The sequence below is a fragment of the Salmo salar genome, chromosome 11 (genome assembly GCF_965601325.2).
Source record: "Salmo salar chromosome 11, fSalSal1, whole genome shotgun sequence".
Taxonomy (NCBI): Eukaryota; Metazoa; Chordata; class Actinopteri; order Salmoniformes; family Salmonidae; genus Salmo; species Salmo salar.
The window spans coordinates 87964453-87982486 of NC_138301.1; the positions used below are offsets into that span (position 1 = coordinate 87964453).

The following is an 18034-nucleotide window of genomic DNA, read 5'->3' on the forward strand; positions in this document are numbered from 1 at the left end:
CAATTTTTTGGGTTCTAGTCAGGATTCTAGCAGCCGTATTTAGCACTAACTGAAGTTTGTTTAGTGCTTTATCCGGGTAGCCGGAAAGTAGAGCATTGCAGTAGTCCAGCCTAGAAGTAACAAAAGCATGGATTAATTTTTCTGCATCATTTTTGGACAGAAAGTTTCTGATTTTTGCAATGTTACGTAGATGGAAAAAAGCTGTCCTTGAAACAGCCTTGATATGTTCTTCAAAAGAGAGATCAGGGTCCAGAGTAACGCCGAGGTCCTTCACAGTTTTATTTGATACGACTGTACAACCATCCAGATGAATTGTCATATTCAACAGAAGATCTCTTTGTTTCTTGGGACCTAGAACAAGCATCTCTGTTTTGTCCGAGTTTAAAAGTAGAACATTTGCAGCCATCCACTTCTTTATGTCTGAAACACAGGCTTCTAGCGAGGGCAGTTTTGGGGCTTCACCATGTTTCATTGAAATGTACAGCTGTGTGTCGTCCGCATAGCAGTGAAATGTAACATTATGTTTTCGAATGACATCCCCAAGAGGTAAAATATATAGTGAAAACAATAGTGGTCCTAAAACGGAACCTTGAGGAACACCAAAATTTACAATTGATTTGTCAGAGGACAAACCATTCACAGAGACAAACTGATATCTTTCCGACAGATAAGATCTAAACCAGGCCAGAACTTGTCCATGTAGACCAATTTGGGTTTCCACCATCACCATCCTAACTAGAATATATCTTTACTAACCCCACCACCACCATCTTAACTAGAATATATATTTATTAACCCCACCATCACCATCCAACTACAATATATCTTTATTCCCCCCCGTCACCATCCTAACTACAATATATCTTTATTACCTAAAATCACCATCCAAACTAGAATATATCTTTATTACCCACCATAACCATCCTAACTAGAATATATCTTTATTAACTCCACCATCACCATCCTAACTAGAATATATCTTGATTCCCCACCATCACCATCCTAACTAGAATATATCTTTATTCCCCACCATCACCATCCTAACTTCAGTAGATCTTTATTAACTCCACCATCACCATCCTAACTAGAATATATCTTGATTTCCCCACCATCCTAACTAGAATATATCTTTATTACCCACCATCACCATCCTAACTACAATATATCTTTATTAACTCCACCATCACCATCCTAAAAAGAATATATATTTAATACCAACATCACCATCCTAACTACAATATATCTTTACTCCCCACCATCACCATCCTAACTACAATATATCTTTATTCCCCACCATCACCATCCTAACTACAATATATCTTTATTACCCACCATCACCAGCCTAACTAGAATATATCTTTATTACTCACCATCCTAACTAGAATATATCTTTATTAACTCCACCATCACCATCCTAACTAGAATATATATTTATTCCCCACCATCACCATCCTAACTACAATATATCTTTATTACCCACCATCACCAGCCTAACTAGAATATATCTTTATTACCCACCATCACCATCCTAACTAGAATATATCTTTATTAACTCCACCATCACCATCCTAACTACAATATATCTTGATTTCCCCACCATCCTAACTAGAATATATCTTTATTACCCACCATCACCATCCTAACTACAATATATCTTTATTAACTCCACCATCACCATCCTAACTAGAATATATCTTTATTACCCACCATCACCAGCCTAACTAGAATATATCTTTATTACCCACCATCACCATCCTAACTACAGTACATCTTTATTACCCACCATCACCATCCATACTAGAATATATCTTTATTCCCCACCATCACCATCCATACTATAATATATCTTTATTACCCACCATCACCATCCATACTAGAATATTTCTTTATTACCCACCATCACCATCCATACTAGAATATTTCTTTATTACCCACCATCACCATCCATACTAGAATATTTCTTTATTAGCCACCATCACCATCCATACTAGAATATATCTTTATTAGCCACCATCACCATCCATACTAGAATATATCTTTATTCACCACCATCACCATCCATACTATAATATATCTTTATTACCCACCATCACCATCCATACTAGAATATTTCTTTATTAGCCACCATCACCATCCATACTAGAATATTTCTTTATTACCCACCATCACCATCCTAACTAGAATATATATATATTACTCACCATCCTAAATAGAATATATCTTTATTACCCACCATCTCCATCCTAACTAGAATATATCTTTATTACCCACCATCACCATCCATACTAGAATATATCTTTATTACCCACCATCACCATCCTAACTAGAATATATATTTATTACTCACCATCCTAACTAGAATATATCTTTATTACCCACCATCTCCATCCTAACTAGAATATATCGTTATTACCCACCATCACCATCCTAACTAGAATATATCTTTATTCCCCACCATCACCATCCATACTAGAATATATCTTTATTACCCACCATCACCATCCATACTAGAATATATCTTTATTACCCACCATCACCATCCATACTAGAATATATCTTTATTACCCACCATCACCATCCATACTAGAATATTTCTTTATTCCCCACCATCACCATCCATACTAGAATATATCTTTATTACCCACCATCACCATCCTAACTAGAATATATATTTATTACTCACCATCCTAACTAGAATATATCTTTATTACCCACCATCTCCATCCTAACTAGAATATATCTTTATTCCCCACCATCACCATCCTAACTAGAATATATCTTTATTCCCCACCATCACCATCCATACTAGAATATATCTTTATTACCCACCATCACCATCCTAACTAGAATATATATTTATTACTCACCATCCTAACTAGAATATATCTTTATTACCCACCATCTCCATCCTAACTAGAATATATCTTTATTCCCCACCATCACCATCCATACTAGAATATATCTTTATTACCCACCAACACCATCCATACTAGAATATATCTTTATTACCCACCATCACCATCCATACTAGAATATATCTTTATTAGCCACCATCACCATCCATACTAGAATATATCTTTATTCCCCACCATCACCATCCATACTAGAATATATCTTTATTAGCCACCATCACCATCCATACTAGAATATATCTTTATTAGCCACCATCACCATCCATACTAGAATATATCTTTATTAGCCACCATCACCATCCATACTAGAATATATCTTTATTACCCACCATCACCATCCATACTAGAATATATCTTTATTAACCACCATCACCATCCATACTAGAATATATCTTTATTACCCACCATCACCATCCATACTAGAATATATCTTTATTACCCACCATCACCATCCATACTAGAATATATCTTTATTACCCACCATCACCATCCATACTAGAATATATCTTTATTACCCACCATCACCATCCATACTAGAATATATCTTTATTACCCACCGTCACCATCCATGCTAGAATATATCTTTATTACCCACCATCACCATCCATACTAGAATATATCTTTATTACCCACCATCACCATCCATACTAGAATATATCTTTATTACCCACCATCACCATCCATACTAGAATATATCTTTATTACCCACCATCACCATCCATACTAGAATATATCTTTATTAGCCACCATCACCATCCATACTAGAATATATCTTTATTAGCCACCATCACCATCCATACTAGAATATATCTTTATTAGCCACCATCACCATCCATACTAGAATATATCTTTATTACCCACCATCACCATCCATACTAGAATATATCTTTATTACCCACCATCACCATCCATACTAGAATATATCTTTATTACCCACCATCACCATCCATACTAGAATATATCTTTATTACCCACCATCACCATCCATACTAGAATATATCTTTATTACCCACCATCACCATCCTAACTAGAATATATCTTTATTACCCACCATCACCATCCTTACTACAATATATCTTTATTACCCACCATCACCATCCTATCTAGAATATATCTTTATTAACCACCATCACCATCCATACTAGAATATATCTTTATTACCCACCATCTCCATCCTAACTAGAATATATCTTTATTACCCACCATCACCATCCATACTAGAATATATCTTTATTAGCCACCATCACCATCCATACTAGAATATATCTTTATTACCCACCATCACCATCCATACTAGAATATATCTTTATTACCCACCATCACCATCCATACTAGAATATATCTTTATTAGCCACCATCACCATCCATACTAGAATATATCTTTATTACCCACCATCACCATCCATACTAGAATATATCTTTATTAACCACCATCCATACTAGAATATATCTTTATTAGCCACCATCACCATCCATACTAGAATATATCTTTATTATCCACCATCACCATCCATACTAGAATATATCTTTATTAACCACCATCCATACTAGAATATATCTTTATTATCCACCATCACCATCCATACTAGAATATATCTTTATTAGCCACCATCACCATCCATACTAGAATATATCTTTATTAGCCACCATCCATACTAGAATATATCTTTATTACCCACCATCACCATCCATACTAGAATATATCTTTATTACCCACCATCACCATCCATACTAGAATATATCTTTATTACCCACCATCACCATCCATACTAGAATATATCTTTATTACCCACCATCACCATCCATACTAGAATATATCTTTATTACCCACCATCACCATCCATACTAGAATATATCTTTATTAACCCCACCATCACCATCCATACTAGAATATATCTTTATTAACCACCATCACCATCCATACTAGAATATATCTTTATTCCCCACCATCACCATCCATACTAGAATATATCTTTATTAGCCACCATCACCATCCATACTAGAATATATCTTTATTAGCCACCATCACCATCCATACTAGAATATATCTTTATTACCCACCATCACCATCCATACTAGAATATATCTTTATTACCCACCATCACCATCCATACTAGAATATATCTTTATTCCCCACCATCACCATCCATACTAGAATATATCTTTATTACCCACCATCACCATCCATACTAGAATATATCTTTATTACCCACCATCACCATCCATACTAGAATATATCTTTATTAGCCACCATCACCATCCATACTAGAATATATCTTCATTACCCACCATCACCATCCATACTAGAATATATCTTTATTACCCACCATCACCATCCATACTAGAATATATCTTTATTACCCACCGTCACCATCCATACTAGAATATATCTTTATTAACCACCATCACCATCCATACTAGAATATATCTTTATTACCCACCATCACCATCCATACTAGAATATATCTTTATTACCCACCATCACCATCCATACTAGAATATATCTTTATTACCCACCATCACCATCCATACTAGAATATATCTTTATTAGCCACCGTCACCATCCATACTAGAATATATCTTTATTAGCCACCGTCACCATCCATACTAGAATATATCTTTATTACCCACCGTCACCATCCATACTAGAATATATCTTTATTACCCACCATCACCATCCATACTAGAATATATCTTTATTAGCCACCATCACCATCCATACTAGAATATATCTTTATTACCCACCATCACCATCCATACTAGAATATATCTTTATTACCCACCATCACCATCCATACTAGAATATATCTTTATTCCCCACCATCACCATCCATACTAGAATATATCTTTATTACCCACCATCACCATCCATACTAGAATATATCTTTATTACCCACCATCACCATCCATACTAGAATATATCTTTATTACCCACCATCACCATCCATACTAGAATATATCTTTATTACCCACCATCACCATCCATACTAGAATATATCTTTATTACCCACCATCACCATCCATACTAGAATATATCTTTATTACCCACTATCACCATCCATACTAGAATATATCTTTATTACCCACCATCACCATCCATACTAGAATATATCTTTATTACCCACCATCACCATCCATACTAGAATATATCTTTATTACCCACCATCACCATCCATACTAGAATATATCTTTATTACCCACCATCACCATCCATACTAGAATATATCTTTATTACCCACCATCACCATCCATACTAGAATATATCTTTATTACCCACCATCACCATCCATACTAGAATATATCTTTATTACCCACCATCACCATCCATACTAGAATATATCTTTATTACCCACCATCACCATCCATACTAGAATATATCTTTATTCCCCACCATCACCATCCATACTAGAATATATCTTTATTACCCACCATCACCATCCATACTAGAATATATCTTTATTACCCACCATCACCATCCATACTAGAATATATCTTTATTACCCACCATCACCATCCATACTAGAATATATCTTTATTACCCACCATCACCATCCATACTAGAATATATCTTTATTACCCACCATCACCATCCATACTAGAATATATCTTTATTCCCCACCATCACCATCCATACTAGAATATATCTTTATTAGCCACCATCACCATCCATACTAGAATATATCTTTATTAGCCACCATCACCATCCATACTAGAATATATCTTTATTAGCCACCATCCATACTAGAATATATCTTTATTAACCACCATCCATACTAGAATATATCTTTATTACCCACCATCACCATCCATACTAGAATATATCTTTATTACCCACCATCACCATCCATACTAGAATATATCTTTATTACCCACCGTCACCATCCATACTAGAATATATCTTTATTCCCCACCATCACCATCCATACTAGAATATATCTTTATTACCCACCATCACCATCCATACTAGAATATATCTTTATTACCCACCATCACCATCCATACTAGAATATATCTTTATTATCCACCATCACCATCCATACTAGAATATATCTTTATTAGCCACCATCACCATCCATACTAGAATATATCTTTATTACCCACCATCACCATCCATACTAGAATATATCTTTATTCCCCACCATCACCATCCATACTAGAATATATCTTTATTACCCACCATCACCATCCATACTAGAATATATCTTTATTACCCACCATCACCATCCATACTAGAATATATCTTTATTATCCACCATCACCATCCATACTAGAATATATCTTTATTATCCACCATCACCATCCATACTAGAATATATCTTTATTAGCCACCATCACCATCCATACTAGAATATATCTTTATTAGCCATTTTTGAATGGAATGTTTTTGTTTATGTTGCTTTGCTTACCGTGTGCAATATAATGTCTGACTGTTTTTGACTTTCTCTCTTTTTTCTGTCTCTTTTCCTTGTCCTACAGCCCAGATGAAGATCGGTTGCGATAACACGGTGGTTAGGATGGTGTCCAGCGGGAAGTTTGTCAACCGGGTGGCGTTCCAGTACCGCCTGCTGGACCGGCAGGAGCTGCAGAGGATCAAGGTGAACAGTGTGGAGGATTTCTGCTTCACTGGCTGAGCTCTGTCTCTTTATCTATCTCCCCCGCCAACATGTTGTCTATCTGCCACCTAGCTAACGGGGACCACCCATCACCGGCTGCCAAATCTACTATGAGACTGATTACAGAAAAAAAGCCTGAAGATTGCCATAAAATTCTGTTCTGTACTACATTTTGAATTTAAAGAGATTTATTAACTTTGTACCTCATTCGTTTTTTTATTTTTTATTTGTTGCTCACTATATGTTCAATGAATTGTGGCTGGCGCTCAAGCTTAATAAAGTGTTATTTTGTGTTTGTGGGCGTTTCTAATATTGGTTTTGATTCTGTATTTAGATTGTTTAACCTGTGTGATTATATGCAGTACATGACTGTACAAATGGGCCAGTGAGGGTGTTAAGCAGGGCGTTTTTGGTTCACATTCTGTACAGGAAAGGGTTCTGAAAAACGGAATGTTTCTATTTATTTTGCGAGACGATGTGTGCGGTTACAGGACTGTGGATGGAGACGAGTGTTCAATGGAGCATGTCAAATACATGTTCATTGCTGTGATCTATATTCATTTGTATCAAACAATTTTTTTGTAATAAAACTGAATCGCATGAGAAAGCACTCATTGGAGATGATAATTCCTTTCATTTTTTGAATCAGTAAAATGATGCAGAACTAACAGGGTTGGCTGTCAGGGGAAGGATGCTGGGTGGAGGGGGGTCTCGTGGGGTCACTATGAAGAGGAATGGAAGATGTCAACATCAGTCGCATGTCTCAACCTAACAAGAAAACCCTCTCCAGTTCCCGATTACACAGAATTTAAGCACTCTTAAAATAGTCAATAGTTAAATACATGTTAATCATATTTGATTAGTTGAGTTTACTTCAATAGAACCAGAAAGAACACTGTGATATTTTGGTATCCAAGTCATTCCATATCCTGAAGCTCAATCCCTCTAGTTCATGATTACATTTAGATTAGAATGTATTAATACAGTCAATTATTCATATATTGCTTTGCAGCATTATCCCACATCGCACATGAAACAAACCAATAACAAATTATCTTGATGAGACACTTTTAGAAATGGGCTACTTTTGATACCAAGGGTTGATGGTTTAAAGCTTTATGGTTAATTTAGTGTCAAACAGTACTTCATATTTGGTTTCCTGTACACAGAATTAATCACAAACAGATATTCAGTGATATTACCCAAATACAAATATCGGAGCCTCAATAAGCCCACTGTCTTCTACCTGTTTGTTGAAGAAGAAAAAACCCTGAACACAATCAACCTTTCTGCCACCTTTTATATGGCATGGCATTACTTATGAATTACTTCTGATTTCCTTTATAAAGGGTTCATGAAGGATTCATTAAGCCGCATTTCAAGTTCTCCTTCATTAAAAGTGCCGTATGTCTGACGTATGTATGAGTAATACTCTACTCCCCCCCCCTCCGCAGGGAGGACAGTGTGTGTGTGTGTGTGTGTGTGTGTGTGTGTGTGTGTGTGTGTGTGTGTGTGTGTGTGTGTGTGTGTGTGTGTGTGTGTGTGTGTGTGTGTGTGTGTGTGTGTGTGTGTAGCAGTGGAGGGTACGCAGCTTTGTGAAGAGTCCTGCAGTGATGTCACGACTCTAAGTCATCTTCAATTGGAAATTAGTCTCACACTGACTCACATCAATGCCTAAACTAGTGGAAAATAAGTGTGTGTAGGGGGGGGGGGGGGGGGGGAATCTATGATGGAAGCTCTGAGGCAATTGTGGCGTATGTATTGATTTCTGATTACATGTTGGCTAAACTCATTCTGAGCCTATGGCTGCGTTTACACAGGCAGCCTAATTTTGATCTTTGGCAAAAAGATCAGGCAGCCTTTGTGACCTGAGAAATGTATGACCTGTATCTGCAGGAGTTTCTGGTTCAAGGCCTGCTCTAGCTGTTACACTTAAGCGCTACACTACTGCCAGACTCCAGAACAGAGGACACTACTGCCAGACTTCAGAACTGGGGACACTACTGCCAGACTCCAGAACAGAGGACACTACTGCCAGACTCCAGAACAGAGGACACTACTGCCAGACTCCAGAACAGAGGACACTACTGCCAGACTCCAGAACAGAGGACACTACTGCCAGACTCCAGAACAGAGGACACTACTGCCAGGTGTTTTGTTACATTACATAAATGTCCATCATCATAGCAGGACAAAATGCACACGATTTACAATGTTTTCCAAGCATGTTAAATCTAAACATAGACAAAGGCGATATGCACTTTGATAGAAGGGAAATGCCAAAGAGGATGAATCAGGCATGAGGTCCTTTTAAACCAAACCGTGCTAATGGTCCTGTTGAGTAATTATTATTTTACATAGGACTTGATGGTGACCTAAGCATTGTTTGTACCTTCAACCCAGCCATAAAGAGTCAGGGTGATAAAAGTACTTTTTGTCTAATGGATGACAGTCCATTACAGATCCGAAAATAAATCTATATTGTGTGTGTTTTTATGGAGGTATTTCTTGCCCTCATTACCATATTACATGGTCATTTTCTACTTAGGCAGTCGAGTCTCTAATGGGGCTAAATATTGAAGAATAAATTAGACACACTTTTCTTTTCCCCATTATGTAACACTAAACACTATAAACTGGTGTTTAGAGAGATAGAAAGAAAGAGAGAGAGAGAAAGAGAGAAAATGTGAAAAAAGAGAGAGAGAAAAGAGACAGAGGAAAGAGAGAGGGAGAGAAAACGAGAGAGAAAGAGATAAATAGAGAGAGAGAGAGAGAGAGACTGACAAATCAACCAAATGGAAATAATGCCCTGAAGCTCTGAAGAAATATTAATAATAAAACAAAAATGTTTTTAGGGGTTCAGAAAATCATCCAGCGCCCAGGGTTATACAGCTCTGCAGAACTGAACCGATGTGCACTCATCAGGAGCCGACCATATCCCATTTCTCTTCATCCATTTTCTCCCTGCCTGTTTAAGACCTACACTATCGATCTGAGTGTATTTCTCCTGTATGACTGGACTTTAATCTCTCTTCCTCCACTGGGTTGTGCTTCTCCTCCTCCTCCTCCTCCTCTCTTCCTCTCAGGTATCGCCTGGTATCAGCAGGAGCCATTACAGCTTTTCTCATCTCCTCTCTTCTCTGACGTATTTTATTTGTTCCCCTCCCCTCCCCTCTCCTTTGCCGTTTCGCTAACTCTCCTCCCTCCTGACAGTGAGCCCTTGTCTTATCTCCACCCCCCACATACCAGTGTCCCACCACCCGACAGAGTGACTCTGATCGGCAGGGAGATTGACACGGAAGGGGCCTCCTGGAGCTTTGTCTCCAGATAACAGTGTAACCTTACATGTCCTTACCCTGGGCTATGCTTCCATGGTGCTTTCTTCCTCACCGATCCCCTCTTAGGACAGGAATGATTCCCGTTGACATTGTTGAAGAGCGATAACGTTCTTCTGATTCTTTCTATTTGACTATTTTTCTTTTGGATATATACAGTATACTGCCTAATATACATTTCCTCTCTATAGTTCTTTATGTCCCTTGATTTTCTCATGATGACATTGACCTTTTAGTGCAGCTGGAAAAACTGCAGCAATCATGTCAGTCACCACATTCCCTCTCAATGGAAACTGTCCCATTTCTCCTGCAGCAAGCAAGTCTGTCACGTCCTGGCCAGTATAAGGGTTAATTGTCATTGTAGTTTGGTCAGGACGTGGCAGAGGGTATTTGGTTTATGTGGTTCGGGGTGGTGTTTTTGTAGTAAGGGCATTTGATTTAAGTATTCCGGGGTTTTTTGGGCACTGTCTGAGATTCATGTATTCTATGTTTAGTCTAGGTAGTCTGGTTCTATGTTTAGTTAATTAGGGTGGGGACTCTCAATTGAAGGCAGGTGTGGTCTATTTGCCTTTGATTGAGAGTCCCATATATTAGGGTGTGTTTGTGTTTGTCATTTGTGGGGGATTGTTCTTGCACTGTGTTTTTGTATGCCTGTAAGACCAATCCTGTCGTGTGTATTGTTTTTTTTCCAGTGGATGCTTTACTCCTTTTTTTAAAATTAAAATATGAGTATCCATATTCCCGCTGCAGTTTGGTCTATTCAACACGGCTCTTTTCGTGACAGAATCTCCCACCAAACCAGGACCAAGCAGCGGAAGAAGGAGCAGAACACTAATTATTTTGACAGGGACACTCGTGAGAAATGGACTTGGGACCAGATTGTGGCCGGAGAGGGCCCATGGAGAAAGGCTGGTAAGGACCGGGAACGTTACCGAGGAACACGACTGGCGTTGAAGCATGAGAGGCACCCCCAATAATTTTTTTTGGGGGGGGCACACGGGTAGTTTGGCTAGGCCAAGGAAGAGCCAGAAGCCAGCTACCCGTGATTATATGGAGGAGCGTATGAGGTGGAGGGCGCCATGTTTTGCGGAAGAGCGCACAATTTCACCCATACGCACGCACAGTCCGGTGCGAGTTATTCCAGCCCCTCGCAGGTGCCGTGCTAGAGTGGGCATCCAGCCTGGTAGGAGGATGCCTGCGCAGCGCATCTGGTCGCCGGTACGCCTCCTAGGACCAGGCTACCCAACTCCCGCTCTACGCACGGCAACCATCAGGCCCCTGCACAGCCCAGTCCGCCCTGTACGAGCACCCCGCTCGGACAGGGCTACTAGTTCCATCCAGCCAGGACGGGTTGTGCAGGAGGTAAGATCAAGGCGGCCTGTGCGCCTCCATAGCCCGGTGTTTCCAGTTCCTGTCTCTCGTGCGGACCCGGAAGTGCGTCAGCCCTGTCCGACTCGTCCTGTTCCCGCTCCCCGCACTAGCCTGGAGGTGCATGTTCCCAGTCTGGCACGTCCAGTACCAGCACCACGCACCAGGTTTCAAGTGCGTCAGCCCAGCCCGACTCGTCCTGTTCCCGCTCCCCGCACTAGCCTGGAGATGCGTGTTCACAGTCTGGCACGTCCAGTCCCAGCACCACGCACCAGGTTTCAAGTGCGTCGGCTCAGTCAAGAGTCGCCAGAGCTGCCCGTCAGTCAAGAGTCGCCTGAGCTGCCCGTCAGTCAAGAGTCGCCAGAGCTGCCCGTCAGTCAAGAGTCGCCAGAGCTGCCCGTCAGTCAAGAGTCGCCAGAGCTGCCCGTCAGTCAAGAGTCGCCAGAGCTGCCCGACTGCCCTCCGGGTCTGCCAGAGCGGCCCGACTGCCCTCCGGGTCTGCCAGAGCGGCCCGACTGCCCTCCGGGTCTGCCAGAGCGGCCCGACTGCCCTCCGGGTCTGCCCGAGTGGCCCGACTGTCCTCCGGCCCAGCCCGAGTGGCCCGACTGTCCTCCGGCCCAGCCCGAGTGGCCCGTCTGCCCGGAGCTGCCGGGGTGGCCCGTCTGCCCGGAACTGCCAGAACCGGAGCCACCTCCAGATATAGGTGGGTTGGGGAGGGGGGGTGTAGCACAGTGCCATCGTTGACGGCAGCCACCCTCCCTTCCCTCCCTTTAGTTTAGGGGGATTTTTTGTGGTTGTTTTATTTTTTTTTTTCTTGAGGTGCTTCCGGGGTTAGCACCTTTAGGGGGGGGGGGGGGGGGGGTACTGTCACGTCCTGGCCAGTATAAGGGTTAACTGGCATTGTAGTTTGGTCAGGACGTGGCAGAGGGTATTTGGTTTATGTGGTTCGGGGTGGTGTTTTTGTAGTAAGGGCATTTGATTTAAGTATTCCGGGGTTTTTTGGGCACTGTTTGAGATTCATGTATTCTATGTTTAGTCTAGGTAGTCTGGTTCTATGTTTAGTTAATTAGGGTGGGGACTCTCAATTGAAGGCAGGTGTGGTCTATTTGCCTTTGATTGAGAGTCCCATATATTAGGGTGTGTTTTGTGTTTGTCATTTGTGGGGGATTGTTCTTGCACTGCGTTTTTGTATGCCTGTAAGACTGTTCCTGTCGTGTGTATTGTTTTTTTTTCCAGTGGATGCTTTACTCCTTTTTTTTAAAATTAAAATATGAGTATCCATATTCCCGCTGCAGTTTGGTCTATTCAACACGGCTCTTTTCGTGACAAAGTCATAAGAAGTGAAAGTCTTACAGTAAAACAGGAATCACAAGGGACGTCATAACTAGGGTTGCAAAGGGTTGGAAACTTTCCGGTAAATTCCCAGAATTTTCCCATGTTAAGTTAAGCCCTGGAATTTGGGGAATTCTTCTTAAATTCATCAAAAAACCTTTTTTTTGTGGGATACACATAAGGAAATAGGTATTCTGGCATATTTTGGTTAAACTAACCCCAATTCAATGGAATTGCAAGCCTCTGCATGCGCAGTGCATTCTTCCATCACATGTACATCTGATCCTCAAGATCTTGTACACTAATGAGATGCTATTGAGCCCACACTACTACACTGTCTGAGCAGGGGACTACATGCTTTCTGGTAAGTTTTGATTACAATACTGGGTGGGGTGAATATATTTTATATGACACATTATTTTTTTTTGTTAACTAGTAAATAGTAGCCTACAGCAAAGTGTGTTGAAATCATTTCTAACTTGTTAACAATTTCTGCTAGTTAGTTTTTGCTGCTGTACCATGTGGGTTTTAACTTTCTTGAGCCTGCTAACTGAGGAGTGTAAATTCACCTGTTTCCATACATGTTTCATTTTAAAACATTTATCTTACAAAGGAGTTGTTTAATCTAACTGCTTAACTATTTATCTGTACATAGAATTGTATTTTATTTTTTACTCTTTGTTCTAATCTTTACAGGAAAATGCTGCGGGCACTATCTGATGTGTGGTAACATTTCACTGCAGCTAATGTAGAAGGAAAAGCTGTGTACATTTGCAAACACTGTGCCAAATCATTTGTGAAGAATGCAACAAAGATGCAAAATCATCTGGCCAAGTGCATAAAGTTCCCTCAGCACTCACAACAAGCAACCTCTGACAAAAGTCCCTCTACTTCTATTCGAGGTGAAAATGATGAATAAGACACCTTATCAATAGCAACAACTCATGGTCCTCCTGGAGTCAGAAGTTTTTGACTCAATGGAGGAACGTAGTCAGAGAAATGCTGATGAATGTCTTGCTCGAGCTGTGTATGCAACTGGTTCACCTCTGATGCTCACAGGCAATGTGTATTGGAAGAGATTTCTGAATGTTCTTCACCCAGCATACACCCCTCCAACCAGACATGCTTTATCTACTCATTTGCTGGATGCAGAGTTCAACAGAGTTCAAGTGAAGGTCAAGCAAATCATAGAGAAAGCAGACTGTATTGCAATCATCTCTGATGGGTGGTCAAATATTTGTGGGCAAGGAATAATTAACTGCATCATCTCCATCCCTCAACCAGTATTCTACAAGAGCACAGACACACCAGTCTTTACATTGCAGATGAGCTGAAGGCAGTCATCAATGACCTTGGACCACAGAAGGTATTTGCGCTGGTGACAGACAATGCTGCGAACATGAAGGTTGCTTGGTCTAAAGTGGAGGAGTCCTACCCTCACATCACACCCATTGGCTGTGCTGCTCATGCATTGAATCTGCTCCTCAAGGACATCATGGCACTGAAAACAAAGGATACACTCTACAAGAGAGCCAAGGGCATGGTTAGGTATGTGAAGGGTCATCAAGTTATAGCAACAATCTACCTCACCAAGCAAAGTGAGAAGAATAAGAGCACCACATTGAAGCTGGCCAGCAACACCAATCGGGTGGATAAGGGATAACGGATTGAGAGAGACAATACCATCCTGTCTGATGTTCAGACTCTGCTTGCAGATGTAAGAGAAGACATCCCTGCCCACTTCACTGTTGCTCCAAGCAGAGGAAACTGCAGTTCTGAAATACATCAAAAAGCGTGAAGAATTCTGCCTGATGCCCATACACACCGCAGCGTACATGTTGGACCCCAAGTATGCTGGCAAGAGCATCCTGTCTGGTGCAGAGATCAACAAGGCCTATGGTGTAATCACTACCGTGTCTCGCCATCTTGGCCTGGATGAGGGCAAGGTTCTTGGCAGTCTGGTGAAGTACTCTTCCAAGCAAGGGCTTTGAGATGGAGATGCAATATGGCAGTTGTGCCAACATATCTCATCAGCCACCTGGTGGAAGGGACTTTGTGGATCTGAGGTTCTTTCCCCTGTTGCCTCCATCATCCTCCAAATCCCACCAACATCAGCCGCCTCAGAGCGCAACTGGTCCTTGTTTGGTAACACACACTAAAGCACGCAACACGCTGACCAATACATGGGTTGAAAAATTGATGGCCATCCGGGCAAATTTGAGGCTTTTTGAGTCTGACAACGAGCCTTCCTCAACAAGGTTGGAAAGTGACAGTGAAGAGGAGGTCTCAGAGTCTGATGTTCAAGAGGTGGACATTGAGGAGGTCCAGGGAGAAGACATGGAAGCCTGAGAGGAAGACAACCAAAGCTTTAGTTTCTAGACTATCATTTTACAGATGTATGTTGAAGAACAATTTGAGATGCGATGGATCATTGGGGATCATTCAATATTCCCTTTTGTTTTTCAGTGAAATCATCCCATGTGAAGAGTCAACTAATTTCATTTAAATTCAATTCATAACTAAATTGTGGTTTTTATTTCTATTGGAAGGATTTAATCATTTGCAATTATGTCTACTTATGATAAGGTAAAAGGTTTATGTTTCTGTCTCCATATGATATGATAAATATATCCAATGCAAAAAACATCTAGTTTTAAATGGTATTAATATTAATTTGCTAATATTTTCATTAATTCCCATATATTCCCATTAATTCCCATATATTCCCGTTAATTCCCACGGACAGTTTCCACCTCTGAATATTCCCCAAAATGTGCAACCCTAGTCATAACTGACGCAAAGACCATGCAAACCCTTCAGTTACACTGAAACAGGAAAATGATCCCACTCAATACTGAAACCCATAGGATAGGGGGGCATACTGTGTGTAGTGTGTGTGTGTGTGTGTGTGTGTGTGTGTGTGTGTGTGTGTGTGCGCGTGTGTACGTGCGTTACATAGAATGGTTAGATAGTGATGACCACAGAGCATACATTTGAATGGGATTCTCTTTCTAGTAATCTAGTTCATTGTACTTCTATGATGGCAACTCTCTCCATCTCTCGTTCACTCTGTCTGTCATTAGGCCCCAGGGGATGACCAATGCTGTTTGGCAGAACAAACTGACCTGTCCTGGAGGCTGGGCCTCACGTGTTGTTTGTTAGCATGAGTTTCCATCTGTCGCTGAAGGAGAGCACCACGGTGTGAAAACGTCTGAACGATCCGTTTCTCTGTCTCTTTACATCTAGCCCCCCGGAGGTGATAAATCTCACACTTATTCTTTCTCTTTCTCCCTCTATCCCTTTCCTTCTCTCGTTTCTCACTCTCATCCCTCTCTTTCTTTCTCTTGCTCTCTCTCTCTCTTAACCTCTCTCTTTCCCTCTTTACGTTATTTTGGGGGCATACAGAGAGAAACTGTAAAGGACAACCTTGGATGTAATGGTTTGAGTGTCTTTTTCTAATAGGCTGATATGCCTCCTTTGAACAATACAGTCCTACGTCCCCAGTGGAGGAAACATTTCCCTGTATTAGCCTACTGATGGCTGATCCCTGGCCATTGGAGTGTAGATAGACCCTGGTTGTGGCTATCGCTGACATACAGTCAGTCAGTCAGTCCTGTCAGGCTTTGTTGACTTCCTGTTGCATTCAGGAAATGGATTAGAGAGAGAAGGACCACAGATCTACTACAGATAACAGGCACCAGCGAGAGCCGATCCTTTCAATATGAAGCCCCATTGTTAGGTGAAAGACACGGAGACAGACACAGAGACCGACACCAAGGGACCATCTGAAGATATTCTAGTGTTAAAAAATGGGCTGTTGCTGTGAAAATAAAAATCTACCATCACAACCCTCCATCTCCCTATCCCAAACATAGCATGACGTGAGGGGGAGTGATCGATGGTAGCAGTTTACGCTCAAATGGCAAAACAAGCCCTTCATCATCAGTTCTGTAGACGTCAGAGGCTGATGGGGACCGCTCAGGGTTTGGCAAGAGGAGGAGATAAATGTTGCCACCAAAGAAATAAATGAGGCTTTCTGACAGAGAGAGGGAGGGCTGTGTCTGTGTGATGGGGAGAGACAGCGGTCAAAAGGAATGGTGTGTGTGTGTGTGTGTTTGTGTGCTGCAGGGCAGCCATATAAGGAAACCATCTTAAGGGACAGGTAATAGTTGTTCTGAGTTATATTCATAGTGTCCATCAGAGGAGTCTGCTGAGGTGAGGACGGCTCATAATAATGGCTGGAAAGGAGCGAACGGAAGGGAAACAAACACATGGAAACCATGTGTTTGATGAGTTCGATGACCATTCCATGTATTCCATTCCAGCCATTACCATGAGCCGCCCTCCCCAATTAAGGTGCCACCAACCTCCTATTGTGTCTATAGAGCGTGCTCTGGTACCTGTCCTGCTGTCTGGAGGGTGGCAGCCCCCAATAACTTTCTACTGTAACACACTCACGCACACCCTGCTGACT

The 18034-nt window shown here is 40.9% G+C and overlaps 1 protein-coding gene across 1 annotated transcript in view; it reads left to right on the plus strand.

Annotated features, from left to right (window-relative positions):
- Window positions 1–8135, plus strand: part of LOC106563108 (corticotropin-releasing factor-binding protein) — a 49675-nt gene extending 41540 nt beyond the window's left edge. The window contains exon 7 of the mRNA XM_014128333.3: window positions 7389–8135. Within this exon, the coding sequence (XP_013983808.2) occupies window positions 7389–7543 (155 nt within the window). The 3' untranslated portion in view covers window positions 7544–8135. The remainder of the gene's footprint in view (window positions 1–7388) is intronic.
- Window positions 8136–18034: the final 9899 nt, after the last annotated feature.